The 25,828-nt window shown below is 36.1% G+C and overlaps 2 protein-coding genes across 4 annotated transcripts in view; one reads left to right on the top strand and one right to left on the bottom strand.

Moving 5' to 3' along the window:
* glt1d1 (glycosyltransferase 1 domain containing 1) overlaps positions 1-11,917 on the top strand; it is a 36,011-nt gene extending 24,094 nt beyond the window's left edge. For 2 of the 3 annotated variants that reach the window (XM_026269878.1, XM_026269877.1), the window contains exons 9-12: positions 5,706-5,749; positions 6,020-6,140; positions 6,837-6,935; positions 10,881-11,917. In XM_026269878.1, coding sequence (XP_026125663.1) covers positions 5,706-5,749; positions 6,020-6,140; positions 6,837-6,935; positions 10,881-11,027 — 411 coding nt within the window. In that variant the 3' untranslated portion in view covers positions 11,028-11,917. The remainder of the gene's footprint in view (positions 1-5,705; positions 5,750-6,019; positions 6,141-6,836; positions 6,936-10,880) is intronic. The other variant, XR_003292649.1, reaches the window with a different exon arrangement.
* A 115-nt stretch (positions 11,918-12,032) lies between these two features.
* The window catches only part of LOC113107391 (transmembrane protein 132C), a 36,336-nt gene continuing 22,540 nt past the window's right edge, over positions 12,033-25,828 (bottom strand). The window contains exons 5-9 of the mRNA XM_026269876.1: positions 25,589-25,732; positions 16,027-16,232; positions 15,031-15,295; positions 14,722-14,913; positions 12,033-14,339 (exon numbers count right to left, since the gene is read on the bottom strand). Coding sequence (XP_026125661.1) covers positions 12,966-14,339; positions 14,722-14,913; positions 15,031-15,295; positions 16,027-16,232; positions 25,589-25,732 — 2,181 coding nt within the window. The 3' untranslated portion in view covers positions 12,033-12,965. The remainder of the gene's footprint in view (positions 14,340-14,721; positions 14,914-15,030; positions 15,296-16,026; positions 16,233-25,588; positions 25,733-25,828) is intronic.

Raw genomic sequence — 25,828 nt, 5'->3', positions numbered from 1 at the left:
TTCAGTTCATAATCAATTAAATGATGTCATCATGCAGCTTAGTGCAGTTCTCTTACAATAGTGTCTAAACACATAATAAATATAATTATTTTTTAGTTTTGTGTCCCGCTGAAACGTGTACAATGTAGGAAATTCCCTAGATAATCTATTCCTCGAAAGAAAGTAGTTGACGCGCCCTGGTCTAATTATTCAATTTAACACCCATTCCTGTTGCCGTCACCACAAGTAAAGCCATGAGACTGTTCTACATGTGTTGTATATCCTCTCATGTCTAGTTAACCTCTCTAAAAGCCCATAACACATCCTAACATCCTTTACTGTCAGTGTTGGCGCATGTGGGCAGCATGTTTCTGTGGATTCCAAAGTAGCGCTAATTGGATGTAGCAAAGATAATAACATTAGCATGCATTAAACTGGACTTATCAGAGGCATTTAGAGGCTCACTCAAGCTAGAGCAGTGGAATCATGCAGAGGATTGGGGCTGCAGGGGACTAGCATAAGCTGCGAGCTGTTCATAGACCTGCAGTGCTGTGTGATGCTAGGGGAGGCTTGTTAGCTGCTATGTGCTAATGGCTAGCCTGTGGCAGGCCATCTGCCACTCCAGATTATGTGCCAAGCCTAGGTGCTGCCATTCTGCCAACCCGATAGAGAGGTCACCCTCCCCCTCTGGGCAGAATCTAGTCACAGACATGGGCAAATATTTTTAGAAATAAAGAGATTTAAAAGATTGACAAAGTGAGGAGGAAACAAACAAGCCCAAGGCAAAAAAAAAAAAAGTTTCTGTCCCTAAGTGTGTCTGGGGAAAAGGTTAGAAGAGAATCAGGAACTGACCGAGTCAACACAAGACCTCAAGCTCATATTGCTTCCTATTTCAACAATGAAAGTTTTACTTTTAAAGTTTGACTACATATGTTCTGCTTCATTTGGGATCAAGCGCCAGTGGTGTTTTCTTTCCATCATTTTTTTTTTAACTATTCTTTTTTGGGTGGGTGTCAATTGCAGCCCATGGAAACCATATGGTAAAAAGTTGTGAAATTTGGCACACTGATTAGTCTGGGTCTAAGTTCTTCTAGGTTTGTATTGAAAAGTTAAGAAGTCGTAATTATGATGGGTCAGGTGGGTTCAACTCACTTTGTCAAAGCAAGATGGCAATATTGGCAAAGTTGGCATGACATAAAAATTCACTGTTTCCATGTTTTCACATTTTGTTGTGAACTATTCATCCGTGCATATGTTTCTTTCTTTTTTAAAAGGGGTCATCAGATACCCATTTTTCACAAGTTGATATGATTCTTTATAGTCTTAACCCTCTTAGCTCTAGGGGGTTTTGGGAGCCAGTAGAAGTTTTGACCGCATTTGTCACAGAGCTTGCTTACTAGCACATTATTAGCGATTTGTAAAAGCGATTTGCTAAGATTCATAAAAAAAACTAAAATAATACTCATTTCTTCTGTAAGTGAAGCTGGATCATGAATGATTTGACAACATAAATGCATTTAGGTAGATGGGGGGGGGGGGTGCATTACTTTCAAAAACAAAAGTTATGTACACACACTGCCAAGATACATTTAAGTTCAGACATGTAAAAGTGAATTTAGCTTCCGATGACTCCTTTAACTGGATGCCATGCCTGGACTTTCTGGTGAAGACTGAATTCTTTCACACTTCTCTCTGACTTATGCTGGACTTTTCCATTCATTTTGGCCACTTAAACCCCACCCCTATTTTAAATTTGATTGAAAGTTCACGTTTGTTTTTAAACTAAAAAACTAAACAACAATGAATGGATAGAGCCAAGTCTCTGCAATATGATACGTTTCACTTGGGTGTACTTCACATTACAAAGAGAAGATCTGTTGCTGCTTCCTGGTTCATTGGGACATGCTCTCTACTTCTGTCATGACTACTCTGGGATGGAAGGGCATGGTAATGTTCATGACGCTGTTAATGTATTTGGTCTTGGCGGAATAGATCTGCTACTCTGCTGCTGCAACGGAGCAAGTACAGAGACTTGCTACTGCCAATACAACCACAAAATGCTGCTGTGAGCATGTAAGAAATATGGCTGGTGCACATATAACATGAATTAATCCCCATATAGCATACATAAAATCACCCCATAGTAGATCTGTACAGGTGGAGCTGGGGAAGGTAGAGGGTTCTGAAGACACTGCAGCTGCTACAGCAAGCACTAGCCAATTATCTGAATGTTGATCAGTGTGCTTGTTGGCTGCTGATACAAAAGGAACCAGTCAGCTGCACCATGTGATGATGTCATTTTGTCAGATTGAGTTTGACCAATTGGACTGCATCATCTAGAGTTTCATGCCAAACTTTTTGGATTTCTACGTTATGATGAAATATGTGCATCAGGTGTGTTTCAGCTTGATTTTATTCAATTCATGAAGGTGTTTTAAACTGAATTATTTTGTGGTTCTCTCATAATTGTAAAATAATATCATATTTTGTTCATTCAGTCTAGCTATAATTTTATTATAAATAAAAGAAAATATAATTAATTTAAACAAACTTACTCTCAAAACAGACACTGCATTCATTGCTTTTGCATTCATGGCTTTTGTGTGCATTCAACTCTTAAATACAATTTATCTGACCTTAGGTAGTCCTGTGACTCACCTGTCAATCAAATTGTAGCACCACAAACTGCTCAAATTGCAGAACTGTTTATTTTTAAGTTCTTTGGTCTAGATACAGTGTTGTTTGTACAGGATGTTGTTTGTTTGTTTTTTCTCTGACATCTTGTCTCATGCAAAGTTCAGTAAAGTTTTTAATTTCTGAATCTCTGCCTACCGGATTTGTTACCAACTTTGATTTCAACACACATATTTTTTCACTGATTTTGTCTAGTTTTTATAGTTGGGTCTAGACGATTGTCAGACAAAGCAAAGTTAGCAAATTAATTTTGGGAAGTAACCATGCAGGAAAGATGATGGCGCTAATGGCAAACAGGAAACAAGGCTAAATCTTGGAGATTTCTTGGAAAATAAACCAGGTAGAAATCACTGACTTTTATATGACAAACAGTCATATTAGAATGTACTTTTTAATGGTTGCAAAGTTTCTTCCTCCTCAGACAGTATGTGATTTTAAATGCACCTCTTAAAGCTTTAGATGTAAACTTTCTGAAGTGTTTTTTTTTTTAGTTATTAAAGTTGTAGTTATTATTTATATACAAGTCTCTGCTATTTCTCTATAAAAAAAATACCCAAGTTTGTTTTAAAGAAACTTTTTCTTCCATTCCATTTCCTCAAAATATTACCCTTTTCAACTCAGTGGAAATATACAACATGTCAAATTATTGTCTGAAAATCTCCAAACAGCCACTTTTTTTTTTTTTTTTCATAATATGAGCACCAAAATATAAACCAATTCCCCACACCATTAGCTTTCTTCCTTTCTTTATGCATTTCCCACCCAGTCTGACCCAGCACCTGACAACAGATCCTGTTGACTAACTCGGTGGCTTCACTGTTCCTTCATTTCCTCCTGAACTTCGGTACCTTGAGTTTTTCAATGTGTCCCATTTCCACAGCCACCTCTCCTCAAGCCCCAGCGATTTCACCACACTGACACGATGCTTCCTTCTGCCACAAACTGACTTTTGTTCTGTGATGTTTCTTTGAGATTCACACATCAGGTGGAGACACATTTTCCTTTTTCTTGTCTGGTTGCGTCTCCAGTGATGTTCAAAGGCTTTCTTGTTTGAGTGTGGTTGGCTCCAGGCAAACCGATGACACTGGCAGTTGCTTACATGTTCTTGTAAGCTGTGGTGTGTTTTCGTTTGATAAGAATATCTGGAGAGTGGTAAGACTCATTGTTTCTTTGGGGAGGGGCGGGCTCATCTTGATGACATCAAATGAATCCCAGAAGCCTTGTGTTTCTTTTTTGCCTCCTTTTGGTTTGATTTCAAAATAATATTTAAAGCTGCATTCCCAAAATACGTTGAAACATGCCCCTTTAATTATGTTTATAGGTGCTTCTGATTAATGACAACTAATACTTTTAGTGGGTTTATTTTGGTGATCAAACGTCTCATTGTGATTCTCATGTGTGAGAGTTCAAGATGTTAACTTCTTGTTAATGTTGATTAAAGGACACATGCTAACTTTTTAATACAACAAACTGCCAATACTTGTTATTTTCATATTTGAGTGTTTGATAACCAATATTAACATTATATTATTACCATTTAAAAGGTACTGTATGCATATCTATAAAAGCTATTAGTCAGTCGTTAGCATTTGTTTTTGTCTCCAATGACATCATGTCTCATACTGCCACTTTTTCTTTTCATCAGTTTTTCCCTCCGTCCACTGAGTGGAAACACAACACACATAATTATTTTCTGAAATTCTCCAAACAGCCCAAACTTTTGTGCAATAGGAGCGCCAAAACATGAACCAGCTTCCCTCCTTCAATCCTTTATGCATTTGAACCATTCCTGGCATTTTTAATTGGTAATTCCCAAGCATTATTCATTTGAATGCTATTTTTGAGTTTCCTCTATTTTATATTTGTATTTTGTTCAAATTGATTATAGGACAAAGGTTTGCCGAATCTTTTGGGTTGCGATTGAACAGCTTGTCCTGTGGGATGGACCGATCACACGATATGTTCTTAGCCAGCAGCTTTAATTTAAGCAGTACTCTTACATTTTACTATCACTATTAGATTCAAATGTGCATCAAATATCACATTTCACTTAGAGAAAGAGAGAGAAAAAAAGAATAGGCAGATAGTGGAATCAAAACAAACAGGATTTGTAGAAAGGCTGTGCTATGCTCACACATTCATATCATCTTTGACCCAGATTGCATGTGCTGTGGATGCTGCAGCCGCCCCGGCCAGCTAATACACGCAAAGCCCTCATCGTAATGAATCAGACTGAGCAACAACCCTACCCTGACCCTAATCTCTGGAAATCTATGGGATTTTCAAATGCGTTTTTCCCTCAGGACAACTGGCCATGTAGGAAATTATGATCAGTATGAAATGTTGTCTTGTCCACAGGCCATGATTTGGTATTATTGACAGTATTTTACAGGCAGGGGAAAAAGAGCAAAAGGGAGAAGAAAAAAAACAGCAACATGGGATTTGTGCTCTTTATTGCTTATGAGCAAAGATAAGCCATAGGAACTTCTGCGTAATACCGAAAGTATATTCATCTAATTTCTCATCACAACCTGACCTCAAGATACTTTTCATGTCTCTTTTACAGCACATGGCCCGTGAGTCTTGTGTATTAAAATGTGAATTTATATTTATTTGCAGCGTTGCAGTTTTGGACTGTGTGTCTGTTGTTACTTAATGCATTTAGTATTTTGATAAATGAACAAAAATTTACAAGGTGTTCAAAATTATAGACAGACATTTGTTTGTCTGTATGACTCCTGATTTTAAACACATACTATGAATGGTAATAATAAGACATTATTATTATTAGCAATAATAATAATGCATAAAAAAATGTTGGATTGTCTATTTCTACTCAAAAATATTTCTGAAGCATAAACATTTAATATTGCTTGGCGGCCTTTTTGATTTGTGTTTTGTTGTTCTTTTTTTTAAAGCTGAATTTAAAAAAAATGTTTGGATTTCTGTAACTTGCCAAATAAAGGAGTCTTGCATTTGGGGTCTTAAAGGCAAATCATGTTTTTCATTAAAAATCTCATGTCTCATTTTAGATAGATCCAGTGTTTACCACGGAGGTTGAGGAGAGTGTCAAGAGGTAAATATCATCTGACATCTCCATCTTCCTTCCTTGATCTGCTCTGCTTTACTTTCATCTCCCTTCTTCAGTCTCTGGTACTTGATCTTTAAAGTCTCCGTTCCTGATTACTGCCACTTAAGACCCACACATATGTGCAGGAACATTCATGTGCTGTTTAAAATATTTATGTCAGTAATCTTTGCAGTATTTTTAAAATTCCCCTCATTCTAAACTGTTCCTGGATATATTCTAATTTATGTATGAGGTTGTGTGTGTGTGTGTGTGTAGGTCTGTTGGAGTCTATCTAGCGGCTGATTTGAGTCAGGAGGAGCTGCATGCTGCCATGCAGAAATCATTTGCCCTGGTCAACTCGTCTCTCTCAGAGGGAATGTCTGCTGCCATCTTAGAGGTTTGTTAAGAGAGCAATAATTTAATACAATTAGTTTTATGAGACAATTTATAACAATTCGAGTGAAATAAATTAATAATGTAATGTTAATAATGTCTTAGAATTTGGTTTGTCCAAGAGAAACCTGTCAGAATCAGTCATTTTTTGGAATTTAATTTCTTCTTCCCAGTAGTTCAGAAATCGCTTTAATGAGCTTTAAATCTGTGTTTGTTTTGCCTGTTATTAGATTGGATATTATGACCACAATATCATCGAGGGGATCTAGTTAATCTGTGTTCACACTGGCCAGATTAGTTTAAGACATAGTGGCATTAATATGCTAAGTGGCTGTTATCATATTTTCCCCAATAGTTCCACAGCTTTTCATGATCCTGCATATATGAACAAGCCTAGATCGAAATGGCCAATCTGACAGATGTTAAAAAGGTTGTTGTGATTTTAAAAGAATTTAAAACTGAAAAGGAAAAGCTTTCTAAGTGCAATCAGCTATCCCATAATGCTTGAACATTTTTGTTGCTAAAATAGCATGCACAATGTCACAGTTATGGGTTCAATCTCAGGAAACGCATATACTGATAAATACCTTGAATGCCCTTAAGTTGTTTCAGATAAAAGCACCTGGAAAAATGAATAAATAGAAATGCATTGTGCACAAGGCCAAACAGAGTTAATGTATTGCAATCTGGTGTGTTTTAGGCGATGGATTTAGGTTTGCCTGTTTTAGCGAGGGACGTTCCTGGTAATGCTGCAATAGTCGAGCATGAGGTCACAGGACTGCTGTACTCAAGCCCTCAGGTAAGATTTACAAAGGTTTGGATTATCAGCAAGAGCTTCATTTTAATTCGGTGAAATCAAACAAGTCTCTATATGAAAAAGGTGGTTAAACAAGTGCATGGTGTATTTAAAGATTTTGTTTAGGGATAGTTCATGATACAGTGAACATTCTGACACCATCTACTCAACCTCTCGTTGTTACAGATACATTCTGCCAAAGATTATGAAAGGAGATGTTTATCAGAATGTTCACGCTGCTCTTTTTCATAGAATGTAAATAAACTGTGATAATATGTAAATGTATAAAAGTGATTTATAAGACACATTCCAGGTCTCCTGAAGACTTGGATAAAAAAAAAAAAAAAAAACAACAACACACTCACCCAGACAAACATTGAAGAACCACATTGAAATCTTTCCCTCTGCTAAACATCTCAAATCAAATTAGTGTCATTTTATGATGTTCATTTTCAAATGTGCTGTGTTGTGTTTGGTTACAACGAGATACACAATAACCAATAGAGTTCATAGGTGCCCACCCACTTCCATTTATATATAGAAATTTTAGAAAATTGTGGCTAAAAATATAAACCAACCATGAACTAAGTCAACCAGCTTCCAGGAGAATTAACATTAGATTTTTAAATAAAAAAAATAAATTGTAAATAAAAATTGGACGCAAGTGCAAGTATTTAATGGCTTTAGTGAGGGAAGGAACTGCAATCTCATGAATGAATAGAATATTATTTACTGTACATATTTTGAGAGTGTAGGGAGGCCGACTCATCAGTTTCATCATTCTTTATGGGAGTGGGCGGAGCTAAAGATCTCTTTTGGCATTCTTTGCTTGAGTGGTGGAATTTTATGTACAGCATCATGGGTAATGTAGTTTTTCACTACAGATCCTGTTATACAAATTAGTTGAATTAATGGAAACAGATGGATTCACCAAAAGCAACCTCAGTGCTCAGAACTGGTCGGCCTTTAAAGGTTTATCAGGTATAGTTAAAAATCTATTTCCATATAGAGAAGATGTCTTTACTTCCGCAAGCCCACTGTTGTGCTCTATAATGTTTGCCATCATTGATGTTAAACCTGAAGTTATTTTCATGCACTACATTTACAAATGTGAATGAGGTTTCAGCTGTAACTGATTTATAATAAGATGATCAAGAGAGAGAGAGAAAAAATCGGTCCGTCATAAAAATATATCAAAAGAGTGCAGAACACTTAAAGTAAGGAAATCATACAGGTTTGGAATGATAGAGGGTGAGTAAATGTTTTGAATAGATAAATAAAATTACTTACGCATATAATTTAGACTTTTACAAAACAGCGATGCTTTAAACTTTTTTTTTGGCATTAAAAAGCTGCTGTAAAAGGTAATCTTGACCATCTCTACCTGCTGGTGACTAAGCTTTGACTTTAACTTATTTTTGGGTCTTTAGGAAGAACAGATAGACTTAGCATTCATTGTACCACCATGCTAAATGCCTGAGAGGAGCCCAAGGCAGCTTAAAAGGTCAAAGGGCAAATCTTTTATCCCTAAACCAATCTGCTCCTCTGAGCAATTTCCAAACATCCATTTATCATGCTTATCTCAAATGTATTAAAAGCAATAGCGGATCTGAAAATCCGACATCTCTAGAGAAGCACAGAAAATTGTATCTGAAAGTGTTGATGTTTGTTTGCGAGTCGGGGTGATTTTGGCCATTTGGATGCACCATATGCTCTCTATAGAGAAGAGCTGTTCCATGACAAAGCGTGTACGAGCCTCTCTTGACCTGTAGGCCAGTGTGCTACAGTTCTTGCTATGCAGTATGCAGTAAAATGAGCTTGCTATTGTCCCATTAAATGGCACAGTGACGTAACCCAGTGATTATTTTCCACATAAATCAAATTTACAGTAGAAGAAATGTCAACATACACATGTTCAAAAGTTTGAGGTCAGTGAGATTTTTTTATTTATTTGGCCTGTGTAACCATTTACTCCATTTAGATGTTGTTGTCTGAACAGAAAAAACCCAATTAAATCTGACTGCAGCCTGACAGGGCTTCATATGTAGTGTAAATTAAAATGTATTATTATTATTATTATTATTTGGTCATGTGCTTGTGTGTTGTGTCAGGTATTGCAGCAATAAAACTGCTTTAAAACATTGCATATGCCAGCTTCCTGTTTGCTGTCTGATGCTGTTCAGATTTGGATACTGTCCAAATGAAAAACATCACGGTGAATCAATGCTAAAGCCAATGCTATTATGATAACCAGTGTGGACACACTAGCAAAAACAACTGAAGTATGCACAAAAAATTACAAATTACAAATTTGATCTGGCCACATATAACTTGAAAGTCATATGTAAGAAAAGAAAATCAGTCAGATGATCTTTCAGAACAGGACACATTTTTCTTCTGTGAATTCTTAGTGCCAAAGATTTGTTTAACCGTGTCCAGCATGAGCCACATCTGTGTGCTGTGCTAAGCCTTGACCTCTGCCTTCTAAGTAGCTAAATGAGGTTTAAGACTGGACTCTGTTGTGGAACAAAGACCCTTAGACGGTTTAAAAGATCTCTCATGATTAGTTATATGCTTCACTACATGACAAAGTCAGGTCTAGTTCTCTGAATGCATTAAATTGATCAAAAGTGACCTAAAATGTAACATAAGAATTCCAATAAATTTCAAATAAATGCTGTATTGTTTAACTTTCTATTGATCAAATAATTCAGTTTTTTTTTTTTTTTTTTTTTACACAAAAATGTAACGCAACTGTCTTGAACATTCATAATAATAAGAAATGTGACTGATGACTGGAATAATGATGCTGAAAATTCAGCTTTGCATCATGGGAAAACATTTAATTAATAAAACAATTAAAAAAAAAACAAAAAAAAAAACAATATAAATCTTACTGTCCCCAAACTTTTGAACAGTAGTGTGTATCACCCTAAACTTGACGTTGTTTTGCTGACTATATTATCCTGCATATTAAACGGCTGTTAAACAAATAACTTGACCCGACCTTGTCCCAAGAGAGCCCAGGTGCTTCCCAGCAGGCCACATTTCTGTCAAACACACTCATTTACACTCTGGTTTCATCATGGTATTGTGTCAAAGACAGAGGCCATCTTTCATGTGACAGAAAAAGCAGTTTGCCTTTTCCTCATGGCTTCTGTTCTCCTGCTGAGCTGAGAGAGGTTTATACTCTGCCTGTCACATCAGTGTGAGTCTCCCATGATACCCGTGGATAAGAGTAGACAGCAGGGGGTCACTGGAAGCTGAAGGTGTTTTAAGTCCGGTTGAAAGACAAAGCTACAACATGAGCAGTTGACATGATGAGTAATTTCACTGTCCTCAATATATAAGGATTTATGTTTGCATTATTCAGATAGACAGCAATTTTGTCCATAAAAATAAATGATGAATTTTTAATTGTTTTATGCTACTGTTCAAATATTTGGGATCGGTAAGATTTTAGTAAATGCTTCCTTGTGCTCACAAATGCTGCCTTTTGACTTTAGCAAACTAATACATTAAAATCTGTAATACATCAGTCATTACACATCAGACTTGAGAAATAATTTTCATATGATTTGGTGCTCAAGTAACATTTATTTTGCTATTTTTACTAAACAATACTTTTTATTGTCCTATTATTACTTTTATTTTGTGGGAACAAATACTTTTTTTCCAGGATTATTTGATAAATAAAAAGCTCAACAGAACAGCATTTATTTGAAATTGTATTTTTACTTAATACTTAATGCATCCTTGCTTACTAATAAATATTCTTTTTTTTTAAGGAGAAATCTTACTGACCCAAAAGATTGTGTGTTATTGTATAGAAACATCAAATAAACCTTTAGAATATTGATAAATGTATGGATATTTCATGGATAACAGACAAAAAAAAAAAAGGACATGTGAAGCCTTAACAAGAATCTCAATGTTCTTGTTCAACAGGAATTTGTAAACATGTCGAGAAAACTTCTGAATGACCATGAGCTCCAGGAAAGACTGGTGAGAAATGGAAAGAATTACATTACAACTTGCCACAACCCAATGAAGGAGAGAATAGCCTATCAGAAACTGGTGGAGACTCTTCACTGATAGTATGATGGGATTGACATTTGTCTCAGGTCTTTAAAATCTTTTCAAAGGTGAGAGCGTTGTGCTCTTTCTGGAGCTTCTGAATCTGCATTGCATATTTCAGTTGAATATGCAAGCCTAGATTATGGTGGCCATATGTCTCTACAGTGGGATAAACAGGAAAGATATATTTATAGAATGTTAAATTATTTTTATCCACCAGGTATGAAAGGGACATACATTTTTTGATAGCAAGAAATATTCCTACTCTTAGGAGGATCTCAGCTTGAACTGAAGAGACAGCTTGTGTTCACATGTGCATATTTAATATGACATGACAGGCAAGACATATGATTAACTAAAATTGCCTAAAATCTAGTATACTTGATTTTACTGAACAAATGTATGGTATGAAGTGGGAAATCCACTAAAATAGATGGCAGGTCTAGTTTCAGAGGTGCTACATCCAACTTGTTTGGTACAAATGACACCCTGCTTTTAATGTAGTCAAATTTAGAGCTTTAAAAATGTTAAACCGTGTCAAGGCCAAGATTTACAGGCTTAATAAACTCAAAAGACAATTCTCTGTTTGTCATAAGCTGATTCAGCTGCCAAACTGGTATTTCTCTTAAGCCCAGATGAAGAACAATGATGTTCTCTGTACAATAAATGAAACACCAGATTGTTTTTAAAGGACACATTTATTCTTCGGAGGAAATTTTATTTATTCATGAAAGTTACTTTGTTCCGGGATTAAGGTTTGTGCTTAGAGGTTTTGCTAAACATATTATCAAATATTTATTCTGTTTGTAACTAAGACTGTATGTCTCAAATATTAAACCTTGGATTTCTATGATTGTATGTACATTTCTTTTAATTTCATGGCACAATAAAATATACTGTAAACACTTGTATACAAACTTTTGTTGAATTTCAGTTCATGTATAGAGGTACAGTAAAATATATACAGTAATGGTGCTCTGAACTCTTTGACATTTTTGGCCTGTGTGCGGTCTTAGCCATATGTTTGCACCAGAATATTGTTACATTGTGAGAAAATTGGCCAACTTCAACTTCTTTTCAGTTATGAGGAGTTTTGTATGGCTAAGTGCCACTCATTTTCTTCAAAAAATATAAAATGTTTTTACTACTATTTTCAATTACCTCCACACCTGGAGTTACTACAAATGTTTTTACCACAAATTGTTTTTTATGAAAACCTGGGACATGCCAACAGTGACTTACATTTGAGTATTGAAAGATAACGGATTACAAAAGATAAAAACCACCATTCATTTACAATTAAATGGTTTTTATTTCTTATCCTAGCACAAAGCACTGAATGTGGCTTTATCGTGTTTTTGAATGTACGTATAAATGCAGAGTGGTAAATATCTTAAAAGAGAACTTTCATCTGTACAATAATCACATGCACTTTTGTATAAAAAAATGGAAGGTTGCATCTTAACAGTCAAACAGAAGTGTAATGAAGCATTATCTCAGAGTTTGGCCATAGAGAAAGAATGACAATTTGTTATTATTTAATTCCCCAATTAATAACTCATTAAGAAAGACAAAAAAATGAGTTTTTTTTTTTGTTTTTTTTTCTGGTGGTTGTGGTGGGGGGGGTGCTTTTAATAATCCTCAAACATAGCACAATTGTGTTCTCTCCTTTTTATCATGATTAGTAATCAAGACAGAATCAATCTTCCACAAAGTCTAGTCACAGAGAAAATGTCACACCTGTCACACCTTGTAAAATCAATGAAACTGTACTGATCTTCTTAACCTTAATCCTGTGTAGCACAGACCAACAGTATGACTTTTCCAAAGAAAGAAGGCATTCAGGTGACCATAGATTGGAGCTAAACTCTGCAGGCCAGTGGACCAGAGTTGCCCAGCCCTGGTATAGAGATATACATGATGGGTGCATAAATCAGGCTGCATGTGAGCCAACAATCAAAGCTGTTGCAAAGACTCAGCAGCTGGCACCTCAGGAGTCATACAACTGTCCTCCTTTCCTACCCAGTTAATTCCATGTCCATTCTCCTGTGGTAAAATTTTGGGAGGAGATTGCCGATCCAAGGATGTGAAGGTGGTGAACTGGACCCTTTTCCTCTTACTAGTGGGTGAGTGTAGGGATTCACTTCGTGCTGGTTTTACTGTGGGGGATCCTACACACAAAACATTAGAGTCATTTGATACAGAAGACACCTGGCAAGAGGTCCTTCGGGTGAGAGTACCACAAGGCTCTGTATTGGGTCCTATGTCGATCACGGATGTATTATGAGCGTCCTGCTGTAACGGGCTTCCAGTGACGTTCATAACCAGCTCAGCATCTGTTCCCAGCCATACCCAATCATGCCGATGACCAGTCTGTTCAGAAACTTGACCAGGCGTCTGCTTGTGCCTAAATTTAACCAAGTATGATACACAATTTACCATAAATACTATGATAGCCAAGCAGAAGACTCCCAGTAATGCATACATCCCGATCTCCAGGTCTGTAAGTGGACGGTTTGACAGTGGTCCCTCAGTGTCATCATCATTATTGTCATTGTCATTTTTTGGCTCCTGATTGGGGATTTCCACTTGGGGAGGGTAGTTATTGTAGTTCACTAAGTTCCCAGAAGCTTTCCCAGTGCTCAGCATTGAATCCTCAGGAACCTCACTGTTACTCCAGGAAATTCCTGTGTGACCATCGTTGCCAGCTTTTCCTGTACTAAAAAAATTTCCACTATTTAAAATATTTCCAGGTTTACTGACTCCATCCGAGGCATCATTAGCCCGTTCAATTCCCAAATCATTTGCAATGCTGCCAACTGTTGAGTCTCGCGCTGTCGACTTGGCTGTGGTGGTGATCTTCAAGGCACTTTCCTCACGCTCAGACTCTGAATTTCTGCTTGAAACCTGTTCTGGTTGCTGCAGTTTCTTTTCGGAGTCTGCCTCCTCTCCTTCATCAACACGCTTACTACTGTTGTCTTTCCCAGTGACACCAGCAAATAGTCCTGTGCTGTTTCCTGTGTCATTGTTGGTGCTGCTATTGTCAGGACGTTTGCCGTTAGTATGGAACTTCACCGTTAAGCTCCCAGTGCCTACAGCTAAAGTGCTTTTGCGCTTGGATTTCTGACAGACCTCACAAATGGTCATCTCGGCTCTCACCAGTGTTCCTTGCCCTTCACCTTCTGCCACTATAGTCAAAGGTAAGTCCTGCACAGAGATTACACCCTCATCCAGTGATGTCACATCCAGGCGATAGTGAGTAGGATCATAAATGTCCAGTGGGGTGAGGGAGCCATCACTAAATTGCAGCCAGAAGCTCAGCACTGCCTCCTGCAATAAAAATAAAATTTAATTTGGCCATGTTCTATATTGTGTCTTGCACATGTGTAACATGTAACAAGGATACTGTAAATATCACTATTTTTTATTAATTTTTTTGCTATGGTACCAAAATTGGTACAGAGTGAGCCAATAAATCATACTAGAATTTAGTACCAACTGTCATTGGATGCAAAATTAACTTTTAAATGTTTGAAATTAAATGTGTCTTGGCAGTGTGTGAACACAACCATAGATATTTATAACAAATTTATCAGTTTAAATTTATTAAATATTTATTGTTCGAATGTTGTAAACTCAGACAAATCAGTGTTTTAGACATTAATATGTGCCTCAATTTAGCTAAGCATTAAAGAAAGTATTGTTAAATTACTTGTTTAGGATTGCTGAGCACTTCCTGTGTGGTAGCCGTGGCGCTGATGACTCGGTTACTTCCTGTGCTGAGCTGCAGGTTGAGTGTGAGACCACTGACCAACTGCAGGCCCAGTTCAGTGATGGTCACTCGATCATCCACAACCCTCACCGTCTTCTCTGCCAGGATGGAATCTGACAGCGGGGACAGGACCTACACAAAGGGAGACAACAGGTTATTGAGGCCTGCATGAGATCAATAATGATTCATGTTTGGCCTGGTCCATTACTCTTGTCGTATGGAAGCCAAACTCAACAGATTCATTTTTACCTTTATAGAGGTGGTGCCCACATCTTGTCCTGACAGAATCCTGCCTGCCTGCAGACGGGCAATATTAGTGTCCTCCACCTTCAGGAAGTACCGCACCAACCTTGTCACATCCACCTGCCAATCAGAGCCCAGGAAGAAGGCCTGTGGCTCCCGAGGGTCTGACTGCTCTGCTACAAAGTGTGTGAGGACTCGGACCAGAGCATGCTGGAACTGCAGCATACAACCCCGGCCCTTACGCTCTTCCTCACTGCTCCAGCCTGGTTTGCTGTCAGGGACATACAGATGTTACTGACAACCCACTTATAGTCATGTAACTCCATCTGTCACCTTTCATGGTCTTCATAACAGCTTAGATGAAGGCCTCATCTTTTTAAATGAACCCACATGCACAAATTTACTTCGTTCAAAACAGTCATGAGCATGCATGAGACAATGATTGGATCAAACTGTGAATTAATGAGAGGCTGTTTTTGCTTCATGTAATCCATTATGCAACAGTATTTAAACTACTCATAACCTTACACAATCTTATTCACAATTTTCCACAGTTCATAATCTACTTGAACCTGTCTGAAAGTGGATTTTGAATTTAAAGGCATTTTCTGGCTATAATGTTCTATTACTATTGGATTGTGTTTTCAGAGATCTTTACAATCAACGCAATCATTTTTGTATTACATAACTACATATGTGTGTGTGTGTGTGTAAAAGTTTAGATTTTTTTTCTTTTGCACTTTAAGTTAGTTTATTTTCTTCCCCTGTGGCCCTTTTGGAAGTTCAATGATAAGCATTGCCACAGTAAAAAGAAAGCAACAGTAAGTAAATAAATAAGTGCACAGAGAAAAATACAATGTTCAGGATACTTTAATGCATTGTAAGCTGATTACACAACTTTATACAGAAATATTCATTTATTTGTTATTCAGAACAAATGCTAATCACAATATAGGCGTTAACTAGAAATTGTGCATTCGAACGCAGTCACTGTGTTTGTACCTTTTGGTGGACATGATGGGGATCCTCCAGCTCTTGATCTGACTCAGCTCTGTATCAGACACCTCTATATCCAGCGGCAGACGAGGGAACCACACATTCATCTCCAGCTGTGCACTCAGATAACTGTAGGTAAAGTTCACCAGCATCCGCAGTTGCCCTTGGCTTTCTTTTCCATTCACATAGACAAAGTTGCATCTGTCAGACACCTGAGGGCATCCAGAAATGTTGTTTCATGTTATTTATAACTCTGAACAAACAGGCTGTTCACACTGTAGTTTTCATGTTCTGCTGGATTGGAACGGACTTGTGTAAGAGGATTTGTTGGTACTTAGTCCCAGTAAAAACATGACTTCTGAGACCAAGTATAATTTAGGTTTAAATCGGCATTTACAGCTTTTTTCAACTGCTTGAGATTGCTTTAGTTATTTCCGTTATTAATAAACTCAACTTTATAAAAAAGTATGGCAAAATGTAGTAGTGGTGTATCCGTATGCTGCATTTTTAATGTAACCTTTAGACGTTTACTGTCACAGAGTCTCAAAGTCACTTAACAGTTCAGCATGGGCTTACCAAATGCATGCTGCCACATGATTAAATCAATTGTATAATTTACGATGTGATTAAATTTTCAAAAGATTGAGGATGGCACACAGGGGTGACTTTGAACAACATCCTGGTGTGGAAAAGCAAGTTTCCATAGTGTAAACCAGTTAGAGAATATGTACTGTATTTACAGTTTAATGTATATGTTATGTGTCGCTCACTGTAAAAAATTGTGCCATTAAATAACAGTTATGTACTGGCAGCAGGGTTACCAGTAAGGTACTGTAAATTTACAGCTCTCAACTGTTCATTTACAACTCTTATATTTTAACAGTGTTTTACCGTAATTCTTCCATGGAAATGAACTCAGCTCCCATTGCTTCAAACAGTTTGAGTTTAAAAACTAGCATTCATAAGATGTTAGTACTGTGAGTCCACTGAGAAGAAATATGTCTTAGTATAAAACTGCAAACACTTAATGTGTAATAGTAGAGTAGTAACTAAAAACATGACTTTTACTCAAATCATTGCTGTTCGTTGTTAGCTATTGCATACATGTATGTGCTGAAGTACTTAACATAGAGATCATCACTGTATCAGCGACTCCACATTCACTGTCTTTAGATAAAGCAGCAGAAGATCAGTGTTTGTGGCTCATCATTGACTGAAGCACAGGGTCTACTCTACAGCAACATTGGTGGACCACAAAACTACATTTAACTAACAGATCTCTCTTGTGCAAAAACACATTAATACAGTTGAGTTCAGTATTTACTCTCCTCCTTTAACCCTTTAAACCCCACAACAAAATCATCAGTTTTAAATGAACACGTATAATGTGTTCACACTACAGAGTGTTAGAGTAACACCGAATCAGTTGAGTCAATGAGATAATTCTGTGATTAATTAACACCTGCTATTAACAAGCAGAACCACTGAAGGAAAGGACTACAACTGACTTCGGCCACAGCCTTAGATGAATCAACTGAAATAAAATAAGTCATTAAATCTCCCAATATTTGATTAAACAACTCTTTAAATATCTTCACTAGCTTCACATTACTAACCAGACTGACTTTATTTCTGTCAGATGTCTGCAGAAGATCTTATCAAGAGTTACAGAGGTTTAGATGGGTTTGTTTGTTTTTGGAGATCAGTGTTTAATATAGTTGTGCTCTTGTACCTTGACTTTCTAACAATAAGGTTTTTTTTTTTTTGCCTGCTGTAACAATGTGTTTTTCAAAATTGTTTGTTAAAGCAAAAAAGTCAACGAAAAAAAATATTGTATTGTTCATTCATTCTCTTATCCAGTGTCTCTTCTCTTACTGAATATTGATACTACAGCAAAAGATCAAGTCCTGCTGAGCCATTAGTTATGAAAACCCATTAAAAAGACATTACTCATAAAAAAACCTTTAATGTAATTTAGACAAACAGATCAAGAATCAGTGTTTGAATCATAACAATGGTCACAATCCAGAAAATAAATAAACAGATCAGTTCTGAACATCACAAAACATGCTACTAAAACTCCGACAAAATCAAAAACACAAGCACATACTAATAATTAAAGAAAAGAAGTGGACAATTCACCTGCAAAATTTATTAATGCCGCAATGCATGCTGGGATTCATGGATGAGTTTTGTCCTGTTCTGGTACCCAGTATGCATTGCAGCATAAAGCTATTGAGCAATCAAACAAAAGCTAATGTTCAGAAGTAAAAGGTTAAGAGCCGAACTAAAGCAAACACTGATCTCCACAATGGTAATGTCAGTGATTCTGCTCGTTAACAGCAGCTGTTCATCAGTGTCTGAATTCACTAATTAGTTTTCATTCTCTCTGTCAGGTGGACTGTATTAGTAAACTCATGTAGGGAATTGTGAATGAGGGTGTAAGGTGGGATTTAAAAAAGTGTCGACTTTGATCTATAGCATCAGCTACTTTCTCGTTTTAATGAAAAACAGCATGTTACTGTAAAAAATTTGGCTGTTTTTTACAACAAGTTTTATACATGCGCAGCATGGGTTTAATGGATAGCAAATTACATATTTATGGATGCATAAGATGTCAGAATCCTTAACACAGTAATTATGGTTTTTATCCTATTAGTCGACAGACATGGATCTAATGCCGCAGAATTTCAAAGAATATGACATTAACATTTTATAATGCATTGACAGCACAAGCACGTCTGAGGCTCTATAGGTAGTATGTGTCCCAAAATGACAGTAGCAAGACGCAGTAGCAGGGCAAGGAAGTAGTTTGCATAATGTCACATCTACCAAGGTAAAAAATGTATTGTTTTTTTTTCTGGTACAGTAGTTGCATAAGATGCACAGAGGGATGAATATATGCAGGGATGGCTAGATGGATTGACAGATTAGAAGAGAATAGGAAACTATTTGAATCACTTAAACTTGACTTGATGTAGGTTGTGGGTGTTAATAAATAAAACAGTCCCACAGCATACTGAAGCACTGAAATACAGGGGGAAGAAGATAGAAAGAGGAAATTTCAATAATTAAACAACACTGTATTGTCAGCGTTGGTATTATTTCAGACGCTTGCACTTAATATTACATAAAAATCAAGCTCAAATGGAATTAACAAGATTTTTGACCAGCGAATGATGGAGATCCAGAGGCGTAGCTCTTTCTACCTGTTTTATTTACGTCTACACCTAGATAGCCTTAAACTTACCCTTTACAATAATGAAATACTAATGAATGTTCTACAGTATAGGGGTTGCAAGACTACAGATTTCTACTAGTCTATTTTTCATTAAAAATATACTTGAGTTACTCGACTACTAGTGTTTCATGCTATTGTAAATGAAAACAAATTACCGTATTTTCGGACTATAAGTCGCATCGGTCCAAAAATACGTCATGATGAGGAAAAAAACATATATAAGTCGCACTGGACTATAAGTTGCATTTATTTAGAACCAAGAACCAAAAGAAAACATTACCATCTACAGCCGCGAGAGGGCACTCTGTTTTCAGTATAGACTACAGGAGCACTGAGCAGAATAGAGCGCCCTCTCGCGGCTGGAGACGGTAATGTTTTCTCTTGGTACAAGTCTTTTGGTTCATTTCTCTCGGTTCATGTCAAATAAATTTTGATAAATAAGTCGCACCTGACTATAAATCGCAGGACCAGCCAAACTATGAAAAAAAGTGCGACTTATAGTCGGGAAAATACGGTAAATAGTTTTTTTTATCAATGAACGCTTATTAATTCATAGCCTTATGCAACAATTACATATGTAAATTATCAAAACTTTATAATTCTGACATTAAATATTTACATTTTCATGTAACAGCCAATATTTGTATCTGTAATGATAACAAAAAAATTTGTATCTGCATTCATATACAACGTCGACTGTCTTTTTTTCTTATAGTTATCACTGAACAAGTATGTCTTGTTAAACTAAAATAATTATTAATTTCTAAAATAAATTTATCATGCAAGCAGAGAGATGTCATGACAATCGTTTAGTGATCATTTGAACATGACTGAATCCATTCAATGCGCACATTTTCATTACGCAGGACACTTTAAGCTTGCCTTAATGTTTAGTGAACTTCACGGAGAGGCAACAGCAATGCAGTGATTTGCGCTCTTTTCACTCATAAAGTTTACATTTATTCACTTCACACTCGTGACTTTTGAGGTCTGTGTACAATATTGCACTGATCCCCTGACTCAGGTGTTATCTAGCAAACACCAGACTGTGCCAGCTTCAGCCGAGTATTTAGTCAGAATTATTCCTTGTCCATTATTTGTTTATGAAGCCATTATGCATGCCATTCAGAATAAGGTATTCGGCTTCAGGCACAACACTAATTATAACATAACATTTTAATTTTACATACAGCATATATAAGGTCATAGAAAGTAACAGCACCACGCAATATTGTAATCCTAAAATTCACGTCGTACTTGAAAGCTCTTTGTACGCATTATGGTTAATGCATGCTCGAGGAGTCGATTGTTTCCAACAGATCTAACAAGTCTATGCAAGCCCCTAGTATAGTATGACAAAAAAAATTTAGCTGTATTTATGTGTGCATGCCCAGTAGAGCCAAACATATCCCTTGTAGCCTTAACTACGCACATTTGTTGGGCTTTGTGTGTGTTGGTCATTTAAATTTTTGACCACAGACATGATATCAGCAAACATCAGCATTATAAAGTAAATAAAATGTAAATAAAGTACATAAAAATAATTTGTCCCTACAGCTCCAAACTCGGTGAGGGCCAGTGTCCTTTAGAGTTTAGCTCCAACCCTAATTAAACACACTTGAACCAGCTAATCAAGCTCTTACTAGACCCAATAGAAACTTCCGGATAGTGTTAAGGCCAGCTGGAGCTAAACTCTGCAGGGCATTGGCCCTCCAGGATCTAGTTTGGAGACCCCTGTCCTACAGAGTTGTTACTTTGCACATGCTTTTTGATCATTACAAATAATAATGTACAATTATTTTCTTAGAATAGGAGATATGCTGTCTCTCACAACACATACATTATCAGTACTTAAGCATGTGGTCTTGGACTCGAAACTTTTGGACTTGACTTGGACTTGAATCTCTTTGGACTTGACTTGGACTTGGACTCGAACCTCTTTGGACTCGGTCTTTATTCGGTCTCGACTAGTCCTGGTCTTGGACTTGTCTTGGACTCTACAAATCTAAACTTGACTACGGCTCTACACTCTCTTTCTTTCCCATTAAGCTAAACAGCTGCTGTTGGTGCCATTAAAATAGTTCAGTATTGTTTTTTAATGGCAAAGTGGTTATATCTGTTTTGTTTCTTTATTAAGTTCATTTAGAAATATGACTAGAACATTTTATGTTTGTTAAATTCAAGTTTTTGTATTTTAAAATACCAAGCGGCCAGCGCCAGACAGTCAGTTAGGCATATGTCTGATCAGTTTATCCATTATTTTAGATTTAAACGTTTAAGATTAACGTCATAATAATTTAAGAATAAATTCAAAATAACAATAATAAAATCGTGTTATATTGGTGAAGTTAATATGAAGATTACACCTATACTCTGCCAACAAAAAACTGCAACATGAAAAACAGGCTTATAGACTTTTTTTTTCACTCTAATTGATCAATTTCATGAGAGATTAAAAAAAAAATGTATTAACATTATTATTCATGCTTATTTCATGGTCCAAATAAAGTAAAATATTTTTAAAATATATATTTATTTTATTATTTTATTATTACTATTTTGATTGGTTGATGATACATATTAACTAACAAGTCTTGACATGAATTAAACAACCCTCTACGGACACCTTGGCAATTGAATTGCCATTGGCTAGTAAATATTTTTGTTTACTCACCAGACTGTATATATATATATATATATATATATATATATATATATACACAGTGGGGCTCGAAAGTTTGGGCACCCCTTGCAGAATCTGTGAAAATATGAGTAATTTTCAAAAAATAAGAGAGATCATACTAAATGCATGTTATATTTTATTTAGTACTGTCCTGAGTAAGATATTGTGCATAAAATATTTTAACATTTATTCCACAAGACAAAAAAAATGCTGAAACTATTAAAATAACCCTACTCAAAAGTTTGGGAACCCTTGGTTCTTAGTACTGTGTTCTGTTACCTGATGATCCTCGACTGTCTTTCTGTTTTGTGATGGTTGTGCATGAGTCCCTTGTTCGTTCTGAACAGTTAAACTGAGCAGCGTTCTTCAGAAAAATCTTTAAGGTCCTGCAGATTCTTCAGTTTTCCAGCATCTTTGCATATTTGAACCCTTTCCAGCAGTGACTTTATGATTTTGAGATACACCTTATCACACTGAGGACATTTGAGGGACTCAAACACAACTATTTAAAAAGATTCACACATTCACTGATGCTCCAGAAGGAAACAAGATGCATTAAGAGCTGGGGGGTGAAAACTTTTGAACACAATGAAGATGGCCAAATTTGTCTTATTTTGTTGAAATATAATTTTTTTCCATTTAGTTCTGCCCTTCGTAAGCAACAGAAGATACTTGTATGTTTCCCGGTACACAAATTAAGTACAATTTACCTTGATCTTCAAATTCCGAAAGTTTTCACCCCCCAGCTCTTAATGCATCTTGTTTCCTTCTGGAGCATTAGTGAATGTTTGAATCTTTTTAAATAGTTGTGTTTGAGTCCCTCAAATGTCCTCAGTGTGATAAGGTGCATCTCAAAATCATAAAGTCACTGCTGGAAAGGGTTCAAATATGCAAAGATGCTGGAAAACTGAAGAATCTGCAGGACCTTAAAGATTTTTCTGAAGAACGCTGCTCAGTTTAACTGTTCAGAACAAACAAGGGACTCATGCACAACCATCACAAAACAGAAAGACAGTCGAGGATCATCAGGTAACAGAACACAGTACTAAGAACCAAGGGTTCCCAAACTTTTGAGTAGGGTTATTTTAATAGTTTCAGCATTTTTTTTGTCTTGTGGAATAAATGTTAAAATATTTTATGTACAATATCTTACTCAGGACAGTACTAAATAAAATATAACATGCATTTAGTATGATCTCTCTTATTTTTTGAAAATTACTCATATTTTCACAGATTCTGCAAGGGGTGCCCAAACTTTCGATCCCCACTATATATATATATATATATATATATATATATATATATATATATATATATATATATAAAATGGCGCAGTTTTTTTAAGAACACTTTTAACATCTGTCAGTCAAGCTTTATAATCAAGTATTATTTAATATAACTTAAGTAATTAGAAGTAAATTTGATAAATGCATTTTAAAATTTTAACTTGAGAGGTCATTCAATGTTTCTGACGAAAAAAAAAAAATTAGGAAAAAACTAACAAAAATATTGATAGGATAATAATGATACAAATTCTAATAATAAGAACTATAAAACACACTAAGAATAGGGATTACTAAGGATTAATGATGAGTTGCTGGATTCATGAATATTAATCAGGTTTTGTACGTTCACTTGAACTGATTTGCTGAAATCAAAACAGGGACGATAATAGGTGAGCACTAGCCAATGGGATTGCCGTTTGCGCATTAACTCCACCCACTACCGGAAAACCCGGCTGTTCTTAAAAGCTGAAGACTTCCATAGGAGCACTGTTATTTTGACAGGAAAATACAACAAAGAATATTGTTTAAATGTAGCACGTCAATTCACTCACTCACACTTTCTCTCTCTCTGTGTGTGTGTGTGTGTGTGAGAAAGCGACGACAATTTGTGTGCCTTCACACTAGAGTTTATGGTAAATCAAATACAGCTGCGCTGCGTATCCATTGAGATGAACGGAGAAATATCACAGATCGCTTGACGGAGAGTGAAACTCTGAATCCCTCAGTCAGAGTCAAAGAGTTTTTGCGAGTAAAAAAATATATCTGTGCTTAACTTATACTTAGCCTTCAACTCACACACTGGCGAGTACAATCAGAGAATGTATTAGCCATTGGCTAATATTAGACATTATTTAGTCGCCAGAATGAAGGCGCATATTCGAGTGATTTACTTGCAATGTAGAGGGTTGATTAAAGCAATATTAAATGTTGTTCCAAACCATATGCTGTTATTTACATGAAACTCCCAAAGCATAATTATATACTAAAACACAACAATAAACAGTTTTTCAAGAATCTGCACACAGCTGTAGTCCAAACAACAATTCATATCGTCAATGCTATATCAACTCCAAAAGGGTAAAAAAAACAACACAAAAATTAAAATAATAATTAAATAATAAATAGCCCATATACAATCTGTGTGACATAAAGTCTTCTGAAACAAAAATAACAGCAAATTGGTTTGGAAAAACATGAGTATGAGTACATTATGGCAGAATTTTCATTTTTGGGGAATCTATTCCAAACATGAGTCTCATCATGTTTCTTGCTCATGTATAATCTATTAATCTTAAGTTTGGATATATTTTTTACTGAGAACATCAAAGTAAATGCATTTCTGTGTAATTCTAAGAAATGAGGCCAGAAAGTGATGTTGTCCTTGAGTGCGACAGGACTGAAGTTCTTTTAAGACTCTGATTTTAGCTGTAGTCACAGTATGGTGCTGAGCTGTCCGTTCAGATTACCTCCTCAACAAAGAGGATACAGGCCTCCTGAGTGAGGTCACGACGTGGCTTAATGACTTTCAGAGCACTGTCCCAAGAACACAGGCTCTCAGACTGGCAGAGGTTACATAATGCATACACAAGAAAATACTTTGAGATATTCTTCTGAGGTTTTTTGCCTCTCTCTGGCGATGACATCCATTCATAGACACTCCATCTATCCATCTTTCATATTTGAGTTTATAACAAATACGAAAAACAAACGTGCCAAATTCTTTGAAAAAAAAAAAAGACAAAATGTCATGTGTACAGATTGTAGTAATTACTTTCAAACATTTATAAAATATACTTTTGAAGGTAAAACCTTTTTGTTGTAAATATGAATTATTAAATCATAAACATCATGTTTTTACTGAGAACTAATCTAAAACTAATCTTGTCATAAAAAGTCAGATTTTCTGATATTTTAAGGTACTTTCTGACCTTGACACATTGTCGTGAAGGTATGTACAATTATTATAATTTTTTATATTAATTAGCAGTGAATAAATGTTGTTAAAATTATTTGTGAATATATTAAATAATAACAATAAAATGTATGCTAACTCTTCAATAATGTTTTATTTTCAATAAATATTTTATTAAGGATTTTTTTTCTTCCTTGTGATATCATAATGTATCATTTTAGACTTAATGCCCTTAAAATACATAAAAAACATGCCCATTACAGGAGAGGTGTATTCAAGTCATTGTATGAATTGGATGATCTGGACAGACCATTAACATCATGTTATTGACCTACTTTAGTCTCACACGTGCACAGAGAATTAGAGTTTGATATTAGCTTGATATGACTTTGCAGCTGCTGTATCCATGCGGAGACACGAGAGTAAAAACAGTACAATGACTGTACCTTCAGAACATCTTCATTTGTGGAGCTGCAGTCAGCAAATTCAGAGACATCCGTTACAGAACCATCCTGTTCCACAGCAATGGTACGTACTCCCACCATGACCCTCTTACCAGTCAGCACGGCAGTGTTCAACAGCTCTGTGTCCTACACAGGGGACAGGGATCAAAGTTACATTTTGGATCTTAATACTAAGCTAAGCTTAAACTTTGGCACTCCTATGAATGGAGGTCAGTTATGATA

Source organism: Carassius auratus, chromosome 8, assembly GCF_003368295.1.
Source record: "Carassius auratus strain Wakin chromosome 8, ASM336829v1, whole genome shotgun sequence".
NCBI classification, from domain to species: domain Eukaryota; kingdom Metazoa; phylum Chordata; class Actinopteri; order Cypriniformes; family Cyprinidae; genus Carassius; species Carassius auratus.
This window is presented reverse-complemented; position numbering and strand designations above follow the sequence as displayed.